This window comes from Carassius carassius, chromosome 27 (assembly GCF_963082965.1).
Source record: "Carassius carassius chromosome 27, fCarCar2.1, whole genome shotgun sequence".
NCBI lineage: Eukaryota > Metazoa > Chordata > Actinopteri > Cypriniformes > Cyprinidae > Carassius > Carassius carassius.
The window spans coordinates 3,385,302-3,411,163 of NC_081781.1; the positions used below are offsets into that span (position 1 = coordinate 3,385,302).

A 25,862-nucleotide genomic window follows, 5' to 3' on the forward strand; every position below is an offset into this window, starting at 1 on the left:
TAGCCCTTATAGTCCTCCCTATTCAAAAAGTTTTAATCTTTTGCATAACCCCATACTAGGCTATGGTTTTAATACACAATCTTTTAAGGACAATTGTGCATTACATAGTTCGAAACGTCTGTGTAGGTGTAATAAAAACTTAAATGTTCATATAGCTATATTATTACTGAGTTTATGTGACTGGTCATCAGTAAAACACATGTACAAACACAGCTAATGGAAGCACAAGACAAGTTAAACTTGATGAGCTGCTCAGAAACTACTGATTTCAATTAAAGATAGAAAATACACCTACTATCTAGATAAATGAACTGACTAAAAAGTATATAAATCAAATGATATCTGTTAACTTCTAGCAACTTTTCTATCATGATAGAATATACTAAACAGTAATCGGTATTTATTTATGCATTATGTATATATGCATAAAATTATACAGTGTAAAGACAAATACATCAGTAGAATCATATCATGAAATTCAGTTACATTTGTAGCAGTCTTTCCAAGAAAAATTAGTAATTAAAGCTAAATATACAGCAGATTATATTATATAATATTATACATTATTATTAATTATACATCAATATATTTATTCTGTCTCAAACTTGTTTTGGACTAATCCAATTCCTCTGCTTTGAATTTCTTTAAAATGAAATTCAATACAGTTCAAACTCATGAACTGAAAGAGCCCGAATTCTAAAATTCAGAAATTTCAGAAAGCGTTACATTACAGAATTTGCAGTGGATTGACTTACTATAATACAAATGAATATAAAATATCAATAAGACATTTCAAATCCTCAGACATAGAGGTCAGATGGCTTTTCGGGTGTCTTCTGTGGACAGGTCGTCGTATGGATTTTCTGTATTGGTGTCTTCAGTCCTTTTACTCTCTTCTGAAGCTGCTGAGTCTCCAAAGTGGCGGCTTGCTTTCAAGTAATATATGAACAAAAAGAATCCTAGAAAAAATAGATGTGATATTATGCATGTTTTATATTATAACTGTGATGTTTGAATGTCTATTAAAGCCTTTTGTGTCTATTAAAGCCGAGGGTGCATTTATTTGATTAAAAAATACAGTAAAAATTATAATAATGTGAAATATTACAATTTAAAATAACTCTTTACTATTTTAATAAAGAATTGTTTTTTAATTTAATGTTTAAATGAATGTATGTTCAGCATCACTACACAAGTATTCAGTATCACATGATCCTTCGGAAATCATTATAATATGCTGATTTAACGCTCAAGAAACATTTCTAATTATTATCAATGTTGAAAATGAACTACATTTTAAAATATATTCAGTCGATATGCTAGTACATCCCTAAAAGCTGATCAAATGATAAATATGTGCATTTAAAATCAGCTGCCGAAGTGCTCTCACCTTGGAAGGAGTTCAGGATGGTGAATATGTAGTAAGAGGGCAGACGAAGAGCTCCGTAGCCGAAAAAGGCAAAACTCCAGGTGAGTCCCAGCATACAGCAGAGGCCCAGGATGGTGGTGATGTCTGAAGTGGTGGTACTTGAGCGCTGCACCTTTTCAACCTTGTTCAACCGGCTCAGCTTCAGCAAGGAGAGCCATCGCAGCACAACAATGAAGGTGGTAAAAGTGAAGACGAAGATGAAGCAGTAATAACTGATGTTCACATAGTAGTGGATATCGGAGTCCAAAATCCAGCACCTGCAGGGGGATAAAATGCAGACGATTAAAATGAACAAAATGACATATATAGAAATGTATATTCACCCTAGCACCAATTTAGTAATTGTTTCTTTGTAGGAACAGATTTGAAGAAATGTAGCATTACATCACTTGCTCACTGATGGATCATCTGCAGTGATTGGGTGCCGTCAGAATGAGAGTCCAAATAGCTGATAAATAAATACATCACAATAATTCACACCACTCCAATCCATCAATTAACGTGTTAATATTATAAACAGAGGACTCATATTTTGGCCAGAAGTTTAAATTTAAATCACCTTAAAGGGGTTGTTGACTTTTTTTCTAGGCTTGATTGTGTTTATGGGGTGCAGTCTAAGGGGCCGTTCACATATCGCGCCTAAAAACGCGTGGAAAACGCTAGGCACGCCCCCTTCTTTCCAAAGCCTTCGGGAACTTGCGCTCCTGAGGCATCTGTCGTTGCTAAGCAACCATGACCTGCGCTCTCCATGAAGACGCGGAAATTTCAGCAAAGGATAAATGGATTTGCAGCACTAAAAATCGCTTGCAGTAGCTCTGCTACTAAATTTATTTCAAAATGGCAATCCATATACAGCTATGATCAGCTGTTCCTTCATCTTGGCTGAGCTTTCAACATTGTTACGGGAAAGGATTAAGCTGATTGGTTAGTTCTTGTCACATGCCTCGCCGTGCGCTTGCGGCATTCTGAAAAGTTTAGATGTTTTTAACTCGATGCGATGCGGACGCGCCTGGAAAAAACGCTTTCATTATGAGCGCGCATACCGCGTGCCTACATTGGAAATAATGAACTTGAGCGCGCAAAAGACGCGATATGTGAACAGCCCCTAAAATGTGTTAATGCTTCATTTAAAAAAATTAAAATGCATTTAGTTTTTTCACATAATTTACCTTTATTCTACACCCCTCTGTCCTTTCTCTGATAAACGCTCTGATGAGTTCCTGTTTTTATGTAGCCCGTCACTCAGAAATAGGCAATGGGCTCAGATTAGTTAGCTAGTCCAGTGTGTTGTGATTGGCTAAACTGCCTCTAGTGTGAATCTAAACATAATGGCGTCATCAGGCCCAAATGAAATGCAGAGGATATTAGTGAAGAGGATTGCGTAGAACCTGTGCAAGCATGGCTCTTAGAGAGAGATGCAGAGCAGAGTAATGCAAGGAACAGTATTAAGAACCGCTGCTTTAGAACATTTAATTTTAAACTTGTGAATCGATTAGAATCGTTAGAAGACAGATTCGCGATTCATTTATGAATATATTTTTTACATATGAATATATATTCGTGATCCCTTAGTCTTGACGGCATGGCAACAACTCTTCCTTTTCTCTATAGCAGCGCAACATGCCCCTGTTTTTTTGTTGCATGTTCCTGTGGGTGGGGTTTATCAGGGTTTGTGACATCACAAACCCAGGAAGTTGCTCGTTGTAGTCCCTACGAGCCATTTTTGTAGACATTAAACTGCCATGTTTTTAAGAGACTCTGAGATATTCTAAGATATCCCTATTTGCATTAAACTTTCAGCGTTGTATCTTTGCAGATATCGTTTATGCTCAAACATCACCAACTTTAAAAAAGTGAAATCGAATCAACCACCCCTTTAATGATGGATTTGTTTCTTTCAAACATACAACTTTACGCTTCAGTGTTAATAGATGGACTGGAGTGGGGTGGATTATTGTGATGTTTTTATCAGTTGTTAGGACTCTCATTCTGACAGCACCCATCCACTGCAGAGCATCCATTGGTGAACAAGTGAAGTAATACTACATTTCTCCAAATCTGTTCAGATGAACAAACAAATGCTTCTACCTCCTGGAAAGCCGGAGGGTGAGTACATTTCCAGCAGTCTATTTATTTTATTGACTATTTTATGCAGTAAAATACCAAACAAATTCAAAACAAATTTGTTGTTTATTTTCAAAGTTTACTCATCTAATACTTCTTTAATAATGAGTAGAAAAACATACATTTTAATAGTTAATATTAAGTTTTTTCCAGACAATATTTCAATAATTTTGGCTTAAGTAAATATAAATGCAATTATTTAATTTTAAAATACATTTTAAAAACCTAAATAAAGAACAAAGGATCCAAAGGGGATTTTCACAGTGATGCCACAGAAGAACCATTTCTGATTCTCCAAAAAACCTTTCAGTGAATAGTTTTTTTAGTGTGAAAAATATTTTATATTAACAAACTTTTTCCATTATAAAGAACCTTTTGTACATTAAAAAGTTTCCATGGATGTTCTTCATAAAATGGTTTTCAATTCATAAAATGCAGAGGTGGACAGTAATGAAGTACACTTTTTTGGTATCAGTCTGTATTTACAGCAATTCCACTGTCAACTCAGTTCAACTGTGGTTGAATGGCTACACACAGTGAACACACAGCCAGAGCTGTGTGAGAAAACCCTGCTTTTTGGGGGATGGGTAAGGGTGTTTTATATATATACATAACTTACATAGTTACATTGCTTGTGTCCGTTTTTATGGTCTGCTCACCATATTTGCCCAAGACGTAAATGATACTGACAACAAGAGCAGGAGGAGCTGAAACAAATTGTTGACAATGCAATGCAATTATAATATTAGTAAGCAAGAAAGAGCCTTCGAAGTTCTTGGGATTTTTGCCCATTTGATTCTTTAATTGTTGGAGGACTTAGTAAAGTACTTCAGAATGCATATTTAAGATAGTGAACTCACCCCAGCCAACCACAGAGATCTTGATGATGTAATGTTTGATGGTGACTGAATGTTTGGCCATCTGCAGGCAAAGGTGAAAAGCCTCCACTGCAAACCAGGTGAAACTGGATAGCAAGCAGTAGTGCATGAATCCAGCCATGACTTTGCAGGCAGTGATGTCCTCTGCACGTGCTACGTACTCATTCGACAGGAAGGCCACGTTGAGCAGGAACAGCGCCACGAAGAGATTAATCAGCACGTGCATTGAATCAGTGGTCTTCACTTTCCTAAAATGTATATTACAATAACAGTTTTTCTCGATAGCTAAAACACTATAACCAGGCTTTTGAACTACAATTTCAAAACCATAACGCCATTTTTTAAAAAGCACACCCATTTCCGTAAACTATAAACACCATTACCCTTGCTTTGACACATAGAGTACAGTACATTAAATTAAGGGATAATACATGAAAATGCATACATTTGATAAGCCTGTTGTTGTGTTCATCATGTGAAAAGCTTTTTAGTTTTTTTTTTACAAGCAACATAACTTATTACTGGTTTTTGTAGAATTTTTTTTAATTTATCTTAACAGTGTGTAAGATTGTGTTGTAGTGTGTGTGTTTTTGAGGGTTTGTGTGTCATGTGTCTTAAAGGGTTAGTTCACCGAAAAATGAAAATTATGTAATTAATGACTTCACACTGAATCACACATGTGTAGTATCATCAGCTCCTCGGTTCTCGAATCGGACGCGTCTGACAGAAACGGTTCTTGACTTGAGAAAGAGTCAATTGTTCGTTCGTTATCTGGCTCGGCTCGGTGTTCATCTTCAGTTCTCTCTTCACAGCAGTTCAGTCAGTGTACTGTTTGAGTAAATGAATTACTCTGGGATATTGGTTTGTTTTAACTCAGAGGGAGTGTCAGCCACATTGAAAAAGTTAACAGCTTAAGTCATTTGTGGATTAATGCTTATTGGAGACGCGAACAGTTTAAAATGATTCAGTTCGATTTGGTGAATTGGTTCAAGAAGATCTGGTTACATCGAGTGATTCGTTAGCGAACCGGATATCACTACACTGCAGTGAACGCGCTCACAACAGACACGGAAGAGAAGACAATGCTGGATAAAGTCATAGTTTTTGCTATTTTTTGGACCAAAATGTATTTTCGATGCTTCAAAAAAATCTAACTGATTCTCTGATGTCACATGGACTACTTTGAAGATGTTTTTCTTACCTTTCTGGACATGGACAGTATACCGTACACACAGTTTCAATGGAGGGACTGAGAGCTCTCGGACTAAATCTAAAATATCTTAAACTGTGTTCCGAAAATGAACGGAGGTCTTATGGGTTTGGAACGACATGAGGGTGAGTCATTAATGACATAATTTTCATTTTTGGGTGAACTATCCCTTTAAGAGCCAAGTTTGGTTTTTCAGCAAGATTGAGTTGTTTTGAGTGGAGAGCTTCATTTTGACCTGAATATAGGAAGTTCAGGGAATTGAGTTAGAAGTTATGGATTTCTGTGTAGAGTTTCACAAAAAAAGAGGCATAAATGAAATGTGTTTAAGCAATCGAGAAAAACTGTTTTGTATTTTGCATCACCTCAAAATCAAAGAGCCAGCCATTGTGAGTTAAAAATGAAAGGATTAGACTTGATAAATAAAGTTAATTTAAACTTGAAATATTATTTGAAAATAATCAAGGTTACAACCATCATTTTAAACCGCATTTTAATTATTAACCGTAGCGTCACGTTAGTCAAGCATGACTCTCAGCTGATCTCCCATCTATCTATAGGAATACGACACCTATCTAAGCATTCATATTTTAAGGTCCCAGAAGTATTATCAGCAGTTTGAGCATTGCTCAAAAGCTAATTACCCTTTTCCATCCCCAGCTCCTCCTCTCTCAGTCACGATTCAGCCTTCTGATTCTTCTTTGAATCAGACTAATTCTAAAATGTGTACATACAATTGTTGAACTTATATCTGCAATAAATTTATGTTGGTTCTGTTTAAACTGGTGGATTATTGCTTCTCTCTCTGCTCTCATCCAAGCTAGACTGCATGGATGCGCAGGGACTTCCTGCTCAAAACAGATCCATACTGCCAATCCAAACTGTATGCTGATTGTCAATCATTTTTGTCGATAGTGGTCCTAAAAGAAATACAGTTATGTTGCATTCAAATTACACCCATCAATAAAGGAATATTCTGGAGTTTAGTACAAGTCAAGCTTAATCAGTAGCAACTGCGGCACAATGTTGATTGATTCATTTGTGCTTTATTGATCCACTTGATTTTTCCACATTATTTTATTGTATGAAAAAAAAAGTAAATGTTCTAAATGTCTTTTATGCCCACCAAGGCTGCATTTATCTGATAAAAACCCCAGTAGTATTGTGAAATATTATTTGAATTTAATATAACTGTTTTATATTTGATTATTTTTTTAAATATAATTTATTCCTGTGATCAAAGCTGTATTTCAGCATCATTACTCTGGTCTTCAGTGTCATATCCTTTTAATATTTTGATATAATATGCTGATTTGAGGCCAAGAAACATTTCTTATTACCAGGGGTGCTGCAACAGTTTCAACAGCACAAAGCTCCAGCAAGTTGACTCGAGCCACCCTCAGTAGAAATCACATTCCTGGGCCTGGATTATATATATTAATCAAATAACTATTAATAAATATATTAATTAAATAAATTCTTACCTCATGAGGAAGTGCATAAAAAGCCCAATGGACAGGAAAAACAAGGAGAGGCCACAGCCGATGTAGGTGATGTAGGTGAGAGCGTTGAGGTCATTTTGGGAAATGGGTTCTGGAGGGATCTGTATTAAAACCATATTTAGTTACACAGGACAATGGCAAACTTAAAGATTCAGTAACCACATAAAGTCTATTGTGATTTTATATGATTTTATCAACCACAAATTAATGAACATAAATCTGAAGGTTCAAAATACACAATTTCTATTCTCATTCCAACTCAATTTCACAAATTCCAGAAGGAAGCGGAGAACCTACCATGAGCACAGCGAAGAAAGTCAAGTGTTCACATTTACATGTTATATGTTCTCCTTCTGTGAGAGTACTACACCCTTCGGTTGTCCAGTTTGGTTTACTCCCTAAAAAAAAGGAGGGACTGGTTAGTTTTGAGTAGATTTAGAGCGAGTGAATGAAACTGACATTATGCTTTGGTCAGCATCATGGGCCGAAAGATTCAAGCTCTTAACCTGTTGTCTTAATTTTGCTCAAGTACAAATACAACACTGAAATTGAGCTCTCTGTGATACAGAAACTGAACATGCATTATTTTAAAGTGACATTTTTTAAAATATAGAATATTTAAATGTCTGTGCCGTACGAGACGTGAACAAAAATAATCTAATTGGACAAATAAAAAAAAATAAAAAATTAAACATAAGAGCATCACAGACCGTTTCCATCCCATGATTTACAAACAGGAGTTCCAATCGCCTGGTGCAGAGAAATAATTCAGAATTTTACTAAATAAGATTCAGATGCATTAAGACTACTAGAAATACTTTTTCCCCTTTTTTCACATTTGAATACCTGATTCTTTGGAAAGGTTAAGCTGATGTTGTCACTCAGATTGTAAATTTGTGCCCCCATTTCGATTGCATAAACCTCATCATTCAAAACTGGACTGTTCTCTGCATCCTTAAAATAAATATAAAAGAGGCTTGATTAGGTTTGTTTTATTGCTGAGAAACAGAATCAGGCTTCTGTACAGAAACATGATGCAATTTACATCACAAAAATACCCCCCCCCCCCAAAAATCAAATGTTCAGGATATTAAGGATTATCATCCTACTTCATTATTATTTTAAGTCACATTTTTTTATTAATGCAGTTATGTTTTAAAACAACATCTAATTTGAAAAATCACTCAAAAAAAAAAAAAAAAAAACTTTATGTTGTAAACATGCCATTTGATATTTCTTTATACCTTTGTCATGCTGGGAAAGCGGAAAACACCCATAAAAGCCTTTCCTCTGCTTTGGTTGAGTGCTTTCTTAGCGGCTTCCTCTGGAATACTGAAAACATTGGGATAATTTTTCAGTTGATCCAAATCATCTAAGACCTGTAAACATATGGAGATTTAAGTGCTGGGGGTACATTTCATGTTTTAAGATAAACATTTTTGTCTTTTAAATATCACCACCCTAAAAAAATAAAAATAATGTGTGTATGTTTGAAGTCATCTGTCCACTTACTTTGACATCAGTTTCTGAAGAGTAGATGAAGTAGGACATCTTGATTTCAGACTCAGTTGAAATTTTCTTTAAAATTCCTTTAACATTACCCATGGATATAGAGGCAACGGTCAAATTCTCCATCAGAGACAGAATGCTGGAGAGATTTTTCATGGCCTCACTGAACAAGATACAAGATTATTTGTGATAATGTCTCTGATCGAGTAAATGGTTCAATTTACAGCCATTGGGACTGCAGGTAAGACATATAGGGTGAGAAGTGACAGGCCCTGGTATCTCCCTTTTTTATATCTCAATTGTTACAGCATAAAAATATACAGATTTTAAACTCCATAAAAATATTTTCTCTTGTGTATTCATCAAATAGATGAATACATTCAGCAAGTTATTATGAAAACTTTCCAAATAGGGGTTGAAAGTTTTTAATTAAACTAATATTTGTGTAACTATTACCACTAAAAGCCTTTCTAGAATTGAATCACATGTTTGAAAGAATACTTACGCAGCTGTGCCAGCATCTGTTTCTGTTTTATTAGCAATAAATTTATTTGACATTTCTTTGGGTAAGGAGACTTGTTTCACCACTTCAAAAGGACTTCCACACTTAAAACAAGTTGCTTTTCCATTCTGGATCTCAATGTTGTTCATTTTACTTTCTTCACCTGCATTAATAGCTGTGTAAAAACATAAAAATGAAACAAATTAAAAGTAAATATGGAATAATTAAGTTTCAATGGGTTTTAATGATACATTTATTCTGTTCTGAAAGTGAATAAAGCAAACATTCTTACCACTACAATTAGAATTATATTTTGCATTCTGACACGTCTTTGTGGGATTCAGGCAGGTTATGTTACATGCTTACATACACAAAACAAAAAAAAAACAATATTACAAGATATGCAAATAATACAGCCATAATATTATATATATACATACTTTACAAATACTTGATAAGGTTAATGTTAATATTTCTGTTAAATCTGTCAGTGACTGTGTTACACCAGATTGGTTTAACCCTCCACTTACAGTAAAAAACCTCTATCTTATATCACTCAGATTTATTTTATACTGATGTAATACCAAGTAATTTTTGGAATTATACTTACCAACTTTCTCAAAATATTTAGTGGTTTCATTGGTCCACTTAAGGTCTTTAATAAAGAGAACAAAAACAATTTACTAAATATCAGGTATCTGATCTACAAAATGCAGAACTCAAGTATATAGTGAATAAATTGATACTGGACATTTTAAAGAAACCTATCGGTCATATTTTTCTAAAATCACAGGCTACCAAATGCATAATGACAGATCTTTCATTCACCTGTAATCCAGTCTGTCAAAGTGCCATTTTTGCATTTCCCTTCAATTAAGCAGACAAATGTGGGTATAACATATCTGCTTATATTGAGTTTGTATGGTAAATATCTTGACAAAATCACTCCATAGTCTGCAAAACAACAGTTTAGAAAACAAGGTTACCCTGGGCTTAAAATCAATAACAAATCACATTTATTTCTAAAGAAAATCTACTTATTTTCATTATTGATAGTGGCACTAAGCAGTTCATCCAGAAAAAGTGCAAATATGTTTAAACCTACCTTTGCTGTATGTTGGTGAAATGCTATTTGTAAAGGTTGTATTTTCTTCAAATGAAAAAACTGTCAGGTTGAGTAGTTGTTGTGTAGTGTTTACTGAAAGACAAAAAAAAGTTGTTACAATTTTTTTATATGCACATATTTTTTATAATTGTTTTTCAAGGAATGTTTATACACGTGACATAAGTAAAAACTTTCTCTATTTAATGTGCTGTTTGGGCTACATTCTGTTTCTCCTCACCTGAAGATCCATTAGAACAGCTCAGAATACCGGACATGTTCCTTGCAAAATTATTGCCTTTACCCAATTAAAAGACAAATGATAAACAAAGTGGCCACCAAAAAGCAACTTTTATGTTACACAATAACAACATTTACACACTTTGCATTTAGTTTTTTAATAAACACATTTAATTCTCATTCACTTTCATGAACATGTCTAATTTGAATCACCTGTTTTCAAGTATCCCATGAAACCATCTCTACCCAGGATAAACATATCCATAATTCTATCTGAAGCTCTGCCAGTAATAGGACATAAGTTGTTGTAAGTTTTAGTACAGGACTTAAAAGGTCCTACAGATATACAGAAGGGGACAGATAAAATGAGCAGGAGGCCACAAATGTTCCACTGCATTCCTGACGGGTTCTCCAGGTTCCTTGATAATATCTAAAGAGCTAGAAGAAATGTGGAAAAAATTTTTTTTGATTTTAAAACCAGTCTTAAGTGTCAATTTTTTTAAATTGAGATTTATACATAATCTGAAACCTGAATAAATAAGATTTCCATTGATGTATGGTTTATTAGGATCATAATGATTTTGGCATAAAAGAAATATCTATAATTTTGACCCATACAATGTATTTTTGGCTATTGCTAAAAATATACCCCAGTGACTTAAGACTGCTTTTATAGTCCAGGGTCACACATTAGAACAACTGTAAATAACATTTTGGAAAATCCCTAAAATATGGTGCCTGTAAGGTGATTGGTCGGATAATGTTTTCTTAATAACTTCAGTTAAAAATGTCTTAATTCAAAAGAAAATATTAATGAATCTATCTCTGATAATCCCGGTTTGCTATGGTCACACAGGTTTGTTTACGTATTAAACTAATGGCCACAAGAAAAACAAGTCGTTCCCTCAACATAGCATCTCGAGGCCACAACATAAGAATGTCATTACCTCGACAAAATGATCTCGTGGTCACAACATAATATCATGTTCCCATGAGTTAATATGAAAGCCCCACAAATTATTGTCATGGCCACGACAAAACTAAGTAAACCAATCAAGTCACCTTATGGGCACCATACTAAAAGGATTAACTTTTTTATAATTATTATTAGCATGTTTTCCGGTCATTTTTATGTTTAGCTTATGGCATAGCCTATAGAATAACTGGCCACAAGTGTTTCCCAGGTAAGACAAAATCATATAGGGCTTTAGGTGTCATTCATTTCCTGTTATTTTGTCCAAAAACAGTCTGTTATATTGCTTGATATTGCAAACTGGTATTTCTTGTCATAACTGATTTGCAGTGCAAGTGGTTTAAGTGTTTACTGCACTTTGTTATTATTCTAGTTATTTACCTATAGTGGCTAATGTCTCACATATTCACAGAAAATAGCTTATCTTCCCTGACGCAAAATACGTTTTTGAAACAAAAACCAACAACTACTTTTTAGACTGTAAATGAACCACATGTCCACCAGTGATTTCTTAATTTTGATTGATCATATATTAAATTTTTTTGGTCCAAAAAGAAGTGGGAAATGTTCTGGTGCTGCTGACCTAAATATTGTAAACAGCCTGTGGCAACAATGAAAAAGAGGCCCAATTCCATGGGAAAACTGTGGACTTGGCAACACTGTGACGGATAGTAATGTCAACAACGGACTTGAGCACTGTCACTGCTTCGACCACAACAGCTTGATGTTGTCTAATTTAGCCCGGCCAAAGTAGTATTGCTTTCCTCTGTGTATACATTCACTTACAAATACAAATTTAGTTGGATTATTTGTATCCCCTTCAAAATTGCTCTTGAGAAATGTTATTTTTATTGCCCCCCCCCCCCCCCCCAAACTGTTAGATGAAATTTACGCCCCTACATTTACAATTCTTATCTAGCTGATATTGTTATAAAAACTGATTGAAAGAAATGAGGAAAAGCACCCAATTTATCAAAGCAGTGCCACAATGCAGAATCTCAAGACTAAACCAGAGTAGAACAAAAGTGTATAAGTCATTAACTTAATGACAGTTATTTTAGTTTATACAAAATAATTAGCATCTATGTATCCATTAAGAAGCTGTAACTGGACCTTTCCACTTTACAAAAGCGTCTTTGTAGTGGAAAAAGGTAATTTAGATTTTCAAAATTTTCTTCACATTAACAAAATATATATTTTAAGAATTCTGCTCACTGAAAGGTTCTTTGGGGAACCCAAAATGTAAAAAATTATTTGTAGGAATGTACTGAAAAGAAATTCTTACCTGGTGAAGAGTTGTTGAGTCTTGCCAAATCATTCAACTCATCATTTCCTCAGATATAGATGGTACATAATTTTGCATGTAGCATTTCCTCCCTCCCCCTGTGGTTATTCTGTTTTTGTTAATCAAGTTTCTGGATGCAAATAATCTGGAAGAAAACAGTTGGATGAAACACAGTCCCTATGAACAGCCATATTCTTTACTGTTAGATGATTATTCTGTGACCTCAGTAAGCAAAAGAGTTTAGTTTTACTGATCAATCTTTTAAAATGGCCCAGAATAATATTTTTATGCAACCGAACAATAACACACATGTTGAGCAGCGTCAGAAGACACATCATTATATGGACATTTGCATCGAAAAACACCATAAAGAAGCAAACAAGATGATACTGTGAAATATAAATAAAGTTCACAATGTCTTATATGAATGATTAATTAAAATGAAATCTTGGTTATTTAATATTTCTGGAGTTTCATAAATTGTTTTGTGCTTTGTAATACATTTTATAGTTTGCATTTTGTGTTAAATTTACAGCTGAATAATCTGTTATTCTTTGGCAGGTTTGCATTTTACTTGTGCTGCTGGGTCAACATGTTACCTGAACTGATGTGTTTTCCCTTAGTTTTAAAATGAACTTCTCAAAGATTGGGTAAATTACATTTTAAATACAAACTAGGGCTGCAAGATGAATAAACGTCTGATGTGTTTAATCGCAATTGTCTGCACATTTTGTCAGTAAAGCCGGTTCTGTGATTAGTAGTAAATCTCCATCATCTGCTTTCAGGTGCAGCAGCATTTACTACACAGAGCCATGGTTCTCTGATAAGCTATGTAAAATTGCGTTCGTAATTGCAGACTATATAATTGTAGGATTATGAAATTCATGAAATTGTTAGCCATAATGACAGCTGTTCGCGTATCTTCTCAGTGAACTACGGATCTGTGTAGTAAATGCTGGTCCATCTGAGAGCATGTGAAAATACCACATTAATTAACATGTTTCAGTAGAGTGTGTGAGATAATGTGGTTTCTTAAACAGAATAATTAAGGCACACAATATTTCATTGTATTCTAAGCAGTGATAAAGGCTATGTCGATTAGCATTTCACTATAGATATACTTTATTTTAATGAAAATTATAGTAAAATTATAGTGATAATAACTCAGATAAACCATATATTGCCGTAGTCATGTGTTTATTACTCACATTGAATCAAATGAAAGAAGTTAAGTCTTCTGTTTATTTAGCTGCAGCGATTTCCTGGATTTCTTCTTTGGGGCATATTTGGATTTACATCAATAGAGCACACTCTGGCCTTTGGAAGGATATTTACTGCTGATCACAGAACTGTGCTTCACTGAAAAATATGCATGACAATAACAGTATCTGCCTAATCATGATTTATTGCCTTTGCGATTTAATTTCGATTAATTGTGCAGCCCTACTACAAACTATTAAGTTTGTAACTGTAACTAATTTACCCAACATGACATGAAACGTCACTGTTAGTTACAAAAACAGTCATTTTTAACTCTTTAAATGAAAGAATTAAAGTAGAGGTTAAAGTTGGGGTTTAAATGCAGAGCATATGACATCACTGATGTTTTTCCATAACTGCCAGTTTTACAAAGATCAGTACAACTGATCATCACAAATAACAGTTATTTCCTCCTTAGGAAGACAAATAGCCCTTAGAAGCATCTGTTGCTTATCAACACATTAGTAAAACAAGCCCTGTATTCATATCAGTATTTCAGTACAGTAAATAATAATTCATCTGTTTAACAAATGAGTTGTGTCACAGAGGACATCAGCCAAACAAATGAAACCTTGTGAGTTTACAGTAATGTGGATGGACACATTTCAAACGGCTTTGTGCACATATAGTACATATGTAGATGATACAGGAATATTGATGATAATTATGATCATTTACACTATACTGGAGCAGGTACTAGTGTGGAGCTTTTTGCAAAAATATTTTCTTAGAGAAGTATTTTACTTTAACATATGAGTCAGAGTGATTTCAATTTAATCATGTTTGAGAAAATATAAGAAATTCTGTTTAATTATGTTTGCATATTGTCAGTAATTTTGTAGTGATTCAAGACACAGCATGTGTTGTTTTTAATAGCATAATGGATCAGTGCTGGAGAAGATTCAGCTAATCTCATTTTATTTCAAAAATTTCCACCTTCAGGTACTGGATCTTATGGGTCTTTTTTTCTGTGATATGTTTTAATAAACATAACATAGTTTTATATTTTTATTAATATTTTAAGATAAACACTTATTGTACTGAAGCAACAACACAGTGGTGTGATAAAGGTTTTGGCCCCTTCCAGGTTTTTTTTTTTGCATATTTGTCACACTTGAATGATTCTGTCAGGTGTTGGTTTCCATTTAGTTCCAGTTTGCTCCTGTTTAGTTAATCTTCGTTCATTTAGATCACCTGTTCCTGGTTTTAGTTATTTTAGGGGATTAATCTAGTTCTCTATTTAAATAATTCTGACATCGAGTTGGAAGAAGTCAAAAATTCTAAGTTTCCTCATCCAGCCCCCTCTGGAACAAGCCGTGCCTCCCCAGCTCACCTCCCACCAGGAACCCCCACATACCTTGCCAACGGCTCAAACCACCTGCCCAAACCGAGGCATCCTGAAATTCTCCTGGGCTCCACGATAGTCCTCAGCCCAGAAATGCCGACCATTCCTGTGGCAAGCCCGTCGGATGTTAATGTGGCAATCCCGTTGGAAAGCTCTCCTGCGTCTCCGTTGGTCCCATCCAGCTCTCCATCGTTTCCTCCTTAATTTTTGGACACCTTTTTGCGATAGAAATGATAGCTTCTATAATTTCTTCAACAAAAACATGTGGACATCACAACCCTTACAAAAACTAATCCTTGGTTTTACTGAAGTAATTTTTTATGTGTCATTTCTGAATGCTTAAGACTATAAAATCAATCAGACAACTGTATTAGTAAAATCATAGCCATAGGCAACTGTCTACAGTTGTAAGCTGTGAATAATACAATTTAATTACAATTTAGTTATTTACTTTTATATTTTATTCTATTTTGACCACTATAGTAGGTTTTTTTTTTTTTTACTTCCATAATAATTTGAGGAGGAGGCACATCAATATACTTCTTAAGGCACCCATTTGGCCAGCAGCAGCCCTGCAGACATTAACATCTCCAGTGTCTCTCTCACGGGCCACTGCACTTATTCTCAAAAGTAATTTTTTTGCATTTGCTTTTAAGCCCTACTGGTTATTTAAATGTTTTATATATGTGCTGTTCTGACGTGGGTTTTTTTTTTTTTTTTTTTGAGCACACTCAAATTGTGCCACAAAACGAAAAACCGGTCAAACTGTGCGTGATTAATGAATTAAGTTATGTTTTGTGTTAATACTGTCAAAAAACACAAGGTTTTCCACTTTCTTTCAAAACAGAGTTTATGTTTAGCAGAAGAAAGAAACTCATTCAGGTTTAAAATAACTTTTGAGTGATTACATGAAGGTATAAAAAGCAAAACACTAACTAACCCATTTTAATTTTTAGCTGAATTAATGTTAATAAAACACCAAACACAAAGAGAAAAATCACTCAATACTTGACTGAAAAAACTTCAGGTGCACAAAAAAAATTACAGGTGCTTTAATCGGATCCATGTATATTGTGTTTTATCTTTATTTGTTCATTCAATTTTTTTAATGCTCCTGCTAAATACTATTGTACCTGAAAATAAAACACAGTTTATTTTTATTTGTGCATTAAGTTTATTTGTTATGTCTATATTTGGTCTGTATATATATATATATATATATATATATATATATATATATATATATATACACAGTACAGACCAAAAGTTTGGACACACCTTCTCATTCAAAGAGTTTTCTTTATTTTCATGACTATGAAAATTGCAGATTCACACTGAAGGCATCAAAACTATGAATAAACACATGTGGAATTATATACATAACAAAAAAGTGTGAAACAACTGAAAATGTCATTGTAGGTTCTTCAAAGTAGCCACCTTTTGCTTTGATTACTGCTTTGCACACTCTTGGCATTCTCTTGATGAGCTTCAAGAGGTAGTCACCTGAAATGGTTTTCACTTCACAGGTGTGCCCTATCAGGTTTAATAAGTGTAATTTCTTGCCTTATAAATGGGGTTGGGACCATCAGTTGTGTTGTGCAGAAGTCAGGTGGATACACAGCTGATAGTCCTACTGAATAGACTGTTAGAATTTGTATTATGGCAAGAAAAAAGCAGTTAAGTACAGGAAAACGAGTGGCCATCATTACTTTAAGAAATGAAGGTCAGTCAGTCCGAAAAATTGGGAAAACTTTGAAAGTGTACCCAAGTGCAGTCAAAAAAACCATCAAGCGCTACAAAAAAACTGGCTCACATGCGGACCGCCCCAGGAAAGGAAGACCAAGAGTCACCTCTGCTGCGGAGGATAAGTTCATCCGAGTCACCAGCCTCAGAAATCGCAGGTTAACAGCAGCTCAGATTAGAGACCAGGTCAATGGCACACGGAGTTCGAGCAGCAGACACATCTCTAGAACAACTGTTAAGAGGAGTCTGTGTGAATCAGGCCTTCATGGTAGAATATCTGCTAGGAAACCACTGCTAAAGAAAGGCAACAAGCAGAAGAGACTTGTTTGGGCTAAAGAACACAAGGAATGGACATTAGAGCAGTGGAAATCTGTGCTTTGGTCTGATGAGTCCAAATTTGAGATCTTTGGTTCCAACCACCGTGTCTTTGTGCGACGCAGAAAAGGTAAACGGATGGAATCTACATGCCTGGTTCCCACCGTGAAGCATGGAGGAGGAGGTGTGATGGTGTGGGGGTGCTTTGCTGGTGACACTGTTGGGGATTTATTCAAAATTGAAGGCATACTGAACCAGCATGGCTACCACAGCATCTTGCAGCGGCATGCTATTCCATCCGGTTTGCGTTTAGTTGGACCATTTATTTTCCAACAGGACAATGACCCCAAACACACCTCCAGGCTGTGTAATGGCTATTTGACCAAGAAGAAGAGCGATGGGGTGCTGCGCCAGATGACCTGGCCTCCACAGTCACCGGACCTGAACCCAATCGAGATGGTTTGGGGTGAGCTGGACCGCAGACAGAAGGCAAAAGGGCCAACAAGTTCTAAGCATCTCTCGGGGAACTCCTTCAAGACTGTTGGAAGACCATTTCAGGTGACTACCTCTTGAAGCTCATCAAGAGAATGCCAAGAGTGTGCAAAGCAGTAATCAAAGCAAAAGGTGGCTACTTTGAAGAACCTAGAATATGACATATTTTCAGTTGTTTCACACTTTTTTGTTATGTATATGATTCCATATATAATTCCACATGTGTTAATTCATAGTTTTGATGCCGTGTGACTCTACAATTTTCATAGTCATGAAAATAAAGAAAACTCTTTGAATGAGAAGGTGTCCAAACTTTTGGTCTGTACTATATATATATATATATATATATATATATAAAAAAAAAAATTTTTTAATAACAAAGATAAAATGACAGATTTTTATCTTCTCCCATTTTGATATAAATATCTATACTTTTTCATATTTTGTTACCTTAATGCAGGGCTATTCAAATCTTGCCCTGGAGGGCCAGTGCACTGCAGAGTTTAGCTTCATCCCTAATCAAACACACCTGAGCCTGTTAATCAATGTCTTTGGGATGATTAGAATATCACAGGTAGGTGGGTTTGATCAGGGTTGGAGCTAAACTCTGCAGTGCACTCGCCCTCCAGGGCAAGATTTGAATAGCCCTGCCTTTTTGTAACAAGCTTTTTATTTTTTTACAGGGATATTAGTTTGGCTGTAATGCTCAAACAGCTTGCAAAATAGAAAAACTAACATACAAACAATCTTGATAAAATCATGATATAAAAAAAAAAGGACATTTTTTTTTCATATCGCCCACCCGAACAAACCAATACACCCTAGAAACCCCCCCATCACCCACCAAAGCCCCCTCACCCCCCCCCACCCTGGTCTGCAATTGTGCCCTTGTAACGCCGTTTCACCCCTCCAGAGGTCTGTGCACGCCACTGACTGGTTGCAGCAAAAACTGCAATCAAGCATTTGCGATAACTGGCAATAAGTCTTCACCTCGCTGTGGAGGAATTTTGGCAAACTCTTCTTTGCAGAATTTTACATTCAGCCACACTGGAGGGTTTTCGGGCATGAAAGTCCTGTTTAAGTTCATGCCGCAGCATCTCAGTCGGATTAAGTCTGGCCTTTGACTTTGCCACTCCAAAACCTTAATTATGTTTTTCTTGAGTCATTCAGAGGTGGATGGTTCAGAGTCATGGTCTTGCGGCAAATCCCAAGAACATTTAAACTTGGTCACAAACTGACAGCCGGATATTATCCTTCAGGATTTTCTGATAAGAGTGCAGAATTCATGGTTCTGTCAATTATGGCAAGTCATCCAGGTCCTGAAGCTGCAAATACAGTCCCAGACATCACAATCCCAGCATCATGTTTGACTGCTGGTATGTTCTTTTTTTTTTTTTTGGTAAAATGCTGCGTTAGTTTTATGCCAGATGTAAGGGGACAGACACCTTCCAAAAAGTTTGACTTTTGTCTTATCAGTCCACAGAACATTTTCCCAAAAGTCTTGGGGATAATTAAGATATTTTTTGGCAAACCTGAGACGAGCCGTTGTGTTCTTTCTGGTCAGCAGTGGCTTTTGCTTTGTAACTCTCCCATTGATACCGGTTTTGCCCAGTCTCTTTTTTTATTGTTGAATCATGAACACTGACCTTCAGTGAAGCAAGTGAAGCATACAGTTCTTTAAGTCCCCAATATATTTGTTTGCATTCTTTGTTTGGGGGCAAAAAGAAGTTCTAAAATGCTGAGCGACAGTATACTGTTTTCGAACATTCCAACATCCGAGGCAGGGTGTAAATTAATGTAAAAATGTGACGCGTATCCCCTTAAACACAACACAGATCAAATTATGAAGTGTAGGCAATCTAGGTTTGAGACAGGCCCCAATGTTCAGAACATTATAGAGAAAAGAATAATGATTAGCAGCAGTTCAGAGTCGAGTTTCATGTTTGCTATACAAAAGAACCATTCTATTTCCATAATCAGTTCTTTATGGCAAGTGATTCACACTTGTTCATAGTCATAGCTCATAAAATACTGGAGTGAGTTTGTTACTTTATTTTATTAGTGTTAACTGGATAAATTGTTACACCTTTTTATATTTTATGTGGTGTCATGATTTATTTTTGATAAAAACAAAGGTTTTTTATTGTATATTCGTTTGGCATTAAATTTATTGTATACCCTTTAAATTTGCTTATTCAAAGACCAACAGCAGCAGCAGTATGGTGAAACATTAATTTGAAACACATGTATTCGGTACTTGCAACCTTATATCTTTACTCTTTCCTTTCAAGGCTTTGGAAAACTTGTTTTGGATGTTTCTCTACGTCGACACCAAGCTTTTATTGCAAATTCTTTGTAGGAATTAAATGCTTTCACTGAATCTTTAAAGTCTCTCCGCAAGCGATCGTACAGGTGAAGATATATTTGTGCCGTGTATTCAGGAGATGTTCTTCTATTCTCATACCTCCATCAATTGTGTAACCTTCACGGACCAATGGAAGCTCAGAGGTGTTTAGAAACCAAAATGAACCCCAGAAAGTTCGCTTTGGTCAGCTGTTTTGAACTACTAAAACCAACAGAAAATGCAATTTGTTTTGATTTGTTTGAAATGACGTTATATCAGTTCTTTCTTCGATTTCGTTTGAAGTATATTGGGGTCTTTAGATGTTGTTCTGGGTTCTTTTTATGGACTCCTAGATGGGTCGTCGTTGCGCTCTTCGAGTTATTTTGTTAGGCCATCATTAAATTGCATTGCATTATGTTTTGAACCTAAAGCGGTTTGATCACAAAACCAAGCATTTAAATGCCATTTTAAATAGAGATATTATTGGAAGATATAGACTGACAACTAATATTTACAGGTGATATAAGCTACAAGAATTTCATCTTAATTTTTAACCACAGAAATATCAGGATCTTCACTAAATTGCTTTTTTATTTTATTTTTTTGCTCAGTTTAGGCCTCCTAATAAAACTGAGCTCCACATTCTCCTATTTTATACTATATTATGAGCCATAAAAGCATGGTGTATCAAATATGATACTCAAAAACCAAACAACAACAACATTATAGCCGGCATATAGCCGGCAGCCATATCACCCTGGAGCCCAAGACTGGTTTCCCACGGAAGCTAAGCAGGGCTGAGCCTGGTCAGTACCTGGATGGGAGACCTCCTGAGAAAAACTAGGTTGCTGCTGGAAGAGGTGCTAGTGAGGCCAGCAGGGGGTGCTCACCCTGTGGTCTGTGTGGGACCTAGCGCCCCAGTGTAGTAATGGGGACACTATACTGTCAACAAGCACCGTCCTTCGGATGAGACGTTAAACCGAGGTCCTGACTCTCTGTGGTCAGTAAAAATCCCAGGATGTCTTTCGAAAAGAGTAGAGGTGTGACCTCGGCATCCTGGCTAAATTCGCCCATTTGCCTCCGACCATCATGGCCTCCTAACAATCCCCATATCTGCTGATTGGCTTTATCACTCTGTCTCCTCTCCACCAGTAAGCTGGTGTGTGGTGGGTGTTCTGGCGCAATATGGCTGCCGTCGCATCATGGTGCACACTGTTGGTGGATGAGGAGATACCCCCTGTCTATGTAAAGCGCTATATAAATGTAATTAATTATTTATTATTATTATTATTATCATCTAAAAAAAAAAGTATGATTTAAACTAGGATTTTATGTCAGGCTTCTCAGTGTTAAGTTTCCATTAAAAATTGCATTCTTGTTTGTGTTCTGAACATTCCCATTTTTGTTCAGATTGTCAGTCTAAATCTGATTGTTGTGCATATCCGATTGTTATCCAATCATATTTAGCAAGATTGAACAGCAAAAAATAATTTTTTTTTAAAATAAAATAAAAAAATCACATGAAATACAATTTTTACAAATCTGTGTCAACTGTCAAGCCACATTCATATGCGGTTTGAAATGATATTCAAATCCCATTTCTGGTTTCAGTCTGACCGCTCAGATCGGATTTTGCATAGCTATTTGCCTAGGCACTTTATTTCTAATTTAGCAATTAACAATTGATCATCACACACCTGCAGGTAACAGATAGGTGCATAGAAAAAAAAGTAAAAAAAAAAAAAAAAACACCTAAGAAACAAAAGAAAATACCACACATTACAAATACTTTGCAAAAGTATCGAATAATACAATTATAAAAATGTGAAAAATTCTAAATTTGAATTTTCACCGAAACATTGTCAATAAATTATTGTTTTTGATACATTTGCAGGTACGAGTGATTCAAATTTTACATGTATTTTTAAATCTTTGACTTTTCAATTGTAAAAGTTGTGTGGAGCATGGGTCCACAGCATTTTCACAGTACAGACCTTATAATAATGAAGTATATGTAAAGTAAAAATAGACCTTACAGTAATGTCAAAATTTTTTTACATATTGAGTGACGTTTATTTCACAGTCTAGTAAAGCGTAAAAATCAGTCAGCTAAAACCTTTTCTGAATATGATAATATAACATAAATGTAATATTCTATTGATAACTGGAATTAGAATGATTTTCATACTATTATAATATTTATATTAACTTTTTATTTTAATTTTAGTAATGTTTGTGCTTTTGTCATGTTAACTGGGTTTTTAATACCGTAAATCCTCAAATAAAAGCCGGGGTCTTTATTTACCTGAACTGCAAAAGGTAACAGGCTTTTATTTAAAGCAGGCTTTTATTAGAGGCAGGCCTTTATTTCTAATTCCATCTGTTTGATAAGTAATTGTTTTAAATAACCCGTTTGAAATTAAAAGCGATAGCATTCCAGTGGACAGAGATCATAACATTAGCACAGAATCAATTCAGAATCAATCACCAAAAGAACCAGTTCGGTTCAGACGCGCTCTGTGTCAGTCTGCTTCACGCTGAATCACACATGCACAGTATGATCAGCTCCTCTGTTTTCGAATCGGACACGTCCAACAGAAAAACTTATTTCAGTTTTAGTAACTTTAGTTTTCAACTTAAATTTATTAAGTACTAAATGTATTTAATTGCTAAAAAAATAACAATTCAATATTTATTTTTAATTAAATTTTTTTTTAGTTTTTCATAAAATCTTTATTTTTTACATCAGCTTTATTTTTTTAATTACCTTTTTTTTTTGTTTACATTTGCTTCAAGTACTTTATGGTGGATGTCTTTTACAGGCATCCTACACATCTAATCAAAGCTTTATTAATACTGTGGTTAAGAGAAAAGACAGAGTTTTTTTTACAGTAGCTTCCATATAAATAAAAGATTTGGCTTAATATCTGTAGACATCTGCAGCCTTATATTATTGACATTGTGGCTTATAATTAGGTTTAAAAAAGAAAAGAATTACTCTACTCGTTAAACTGATTATATTTATCTAGATCACTGAGACCGATCTTTTCTTTTTGCCAGTTCCTTCAGCTTCAGATTTGACATATTAATCTGTCTTCCCTCAAGCATGATGTCATGCAGTCTTACAGCCATGATGTCACTTCTGATTCATCTTTGGTTATGTTCATTGAGCTGCTGTCGCTCGTCTGGGGACTCATTCTTCGTGCTAGGTGAATCACGCAGCACTCAACATGCATCTAAAGTTTAAACACAACAGGATGATAAGTACACATTGTTTGAATAAAAAGGACTGGCTAGACCTCAAATATGACATTGTAAATGCTAGAATTAGAAAAAAAGTAATATTTTCACCTTAACGGTTTATCCTGTAAATGTCAACAACCAATCTAACAATAACCTAATGTAACTTTGTAAGACTCTGATCACAAGCTGCACAGATATTAGTAGTGAATCTCAGCAAATGCTGTCACAGTTATAGAAAAAAACTTGTGAACAAGCATTAAGATATCACATAGGCCTACTGTGATATTACAACAGTGCAAAAAGTGTGTTAATGTTTGTCATATAGAATACTTCTTACTAAGAGCAGAACGGCAGCAACAACATCATGTTTGGCTAGCACTTGGATGACTGACAGAAGCCTAACCACACCCTGTTTTAGCAGTTTGTGGTTTGTTACTAGGAGTCCACATTGCTGCTCAGCCAATCAGGATGAAGAGAAGTTGACCTTCTGCTGTGGGTGTATCCCTTCAGGGCAGCTGCAAAAACATATGAATGACTGGGAGATCGTCATGAGCAGCCAATCAGGACGCAGCACTGATCTGACCAATCACAGTTGCTGTTCTGCCAGACAGTTACCAAGTCACTGTTACTGCCTGGGTAAGCTGGGGCCGCCTGCCAATGGTTGAAAGTGCTGTGAACTCAGCACCTGATTGGCTGAATAAACACATGCCGTTGCTAGGGAGCTGCACCAATTGCAGCAAGGCCGAAGTCAGCTGTTTGGTTTCTAGGCAGGATTTACTCGCTGAGATGTTTTGGCGGGAGAGCGGGGAGGAAGGAGGGGGCTGTAGAGTGAAGTGGAGCATGTGATGTGTGTGTGTGTGTGTGTTTTGCTCTTCCTCTTGTAGGATCTTTCTGATGCAACATGCCGTCGTGAGGGAGGCGTCTCCTGGGCCTCTTGTGATTTTATTATTTTTTTAACGGGTCTTTACTATGAAACAAGAACCAATGATGTAGCTGTTGCCACGGAGGAAGCGCCAGCACTTGTTTTGCCTCGCTCTCATCTCTCGTACCTCCCCATCCACAGTTACCGTAGAAACAGAGTCACTTTGAATCTATTTCAATCCTCTTCCTCTAGTCAGTGATTTGTGTGTGCCTCATCCTCATCTCAACCATCCCAACATTTTAGCTAACCGAAATCCCTGCCAGCAATGTGTTGGCCTGTACTGACTAGTAAGTATATAGGCTTGAAATAATCTATAACAAAACAAAAACTATTCTTCCTTCATGTCAGTCAACACATTATGTTTTAGAGTTAACTAGCACAATTTTTCACATTTAAATTGGCCATTGCAACCACGCGACTGAGCAGCGCAGCAACCGTGTGCGCAGGAATGCTGAGGCCAACAACTGTCAGAAAGGATGATGTCATCGCAAGTGAGTGAGAACAGGAGGATATTCAGGTGACTCACTGCCCAGTTACAACAAGTGCACTTGAACTGTACACTTGAACTTGAATTCTGCCTCAAGCAGAAAATATGCAAGCAGAAAAATGTGAAAAATGGAAATGTGAACAAATTGATCATAGTAGCCACAAATATCCCTCTGTCCTATCAACTTTAAAAATTTTAACCAAAGGAAAAAGAAAAACATGTCAATGTTCACCCCTGGTGCTAGTGGTGTTTAAAAGAGCACAAAAAAGAGGGGGGAAAAAAGGTGAATACATTTAGATACTCTATCTCGCTTGCTATATATATATATATATATATATATATATATATATATATATATATATATATATATATATATATATATATACACACACACACACACACACACACACACAAACACCATAGTCAACATTTGAAGTGGATCAAAATATTTAATCAAAGTTGTCCTAGGACAAGTCTTGTGGTTTTTGGACAACTTTGATGAAAGGTTTTGATCCAACATTATTTGAAAGATACAAGTCTTTCGAAAATCTTAGTTGTAAACACCCGACATAGCCTAATAACAAATAACGCGCAAACCTGTTGGAAAACGTTCAGTCAGAAATAATGTTACATACTTTAGCTAATTAAGGCTGTCAAGGGAAGCGTGTTTTTTACTAATTTTGAACAGTTTAAAGCACTTTTCAAAGTTTTTCAACAAATCCAACGTCAAAGCTGCATTAAAACGGTTTCTTTTAAATAACGTAGCCACTAACTAACAGTCTGAACCTATTAAAACTGCTTAAACACACCGCTTGTACTCAGAAAGACTTATAGTTTCACCACATAAACCCTAAACTGACCTTTTCCATCCCTCGGGCACCAACAACACGCAGATTCCCGCCTCCCGCGCGAGTAATTACCATATCACGTGAAGACAGGGGCGTGGCTTTCTGCGCGCTC

General features: G+C 35.7%; 1 protein-coding gene across 5 annotated transcripts; it reads right to left on the reverse strand.

Annotated features, from left to right (window-relative positions):
• Window positions 1–222: 222 nt before the first annotated feature.
• Window positions 223–25,813, reverse strand: adgrg11 (adhesion G protein-coupled receptor G11). 5 transcript variants are annotated; one of them, XM_059512160.1, is made up of 20 exons: window positions 25,763–25,813; window positions 23,377–23,486; window positions 12,752–12,896; window positions 10,707–10,774; window positions 10,495–10,551; window positions 10,257–10,349; window positions 9,980–10,105; window positions 9,762–9,806; window positions 9,444–9,512; window positions 9,155–9,326; window positions 8,653–8,812; window positions 8,385–8,519; window positions 7,987–8,094; window positions 7,851–7,890; window positions 7,438–7,538; window positions 7,123–7,241; window positions 4,414–4,679; window positions 4,173–4,260; window positions 1,391–1,686; window positions 223–959 (listed from the first exon to the last, which is right to left on the reverse strand). In XM_059512160.1, exons 4-20 carry the CDS (start codon window positions 10,756–10,758, stop codon window positions 814–816), a joined length of 2,073 nt encoding a protein of 690 aa, XP_059368143.1. In that variant the 5' UTR covers window positions 10,759–10,774; window positions 12,752–12,896; window positions 23,377–23,486; window positions 25,763–25,813; the 3' UTR covers window positions 223–813. The 5 variants fall into 5 exon arrangements, with proteins under 5 accessions (XP_059368143.1, XP_059368142.1, XP_059368140.1 ...); XM_059512159.1 differs by having other exon boundaries at window positions 9,980–10,018; window positions 10,707–10,931; XM_059512157.1 differs by having other exon boundaries at window positions 10,707–10,931.
• Window positions 25,814–25,862: the final 49 nt, after the last annotated feature.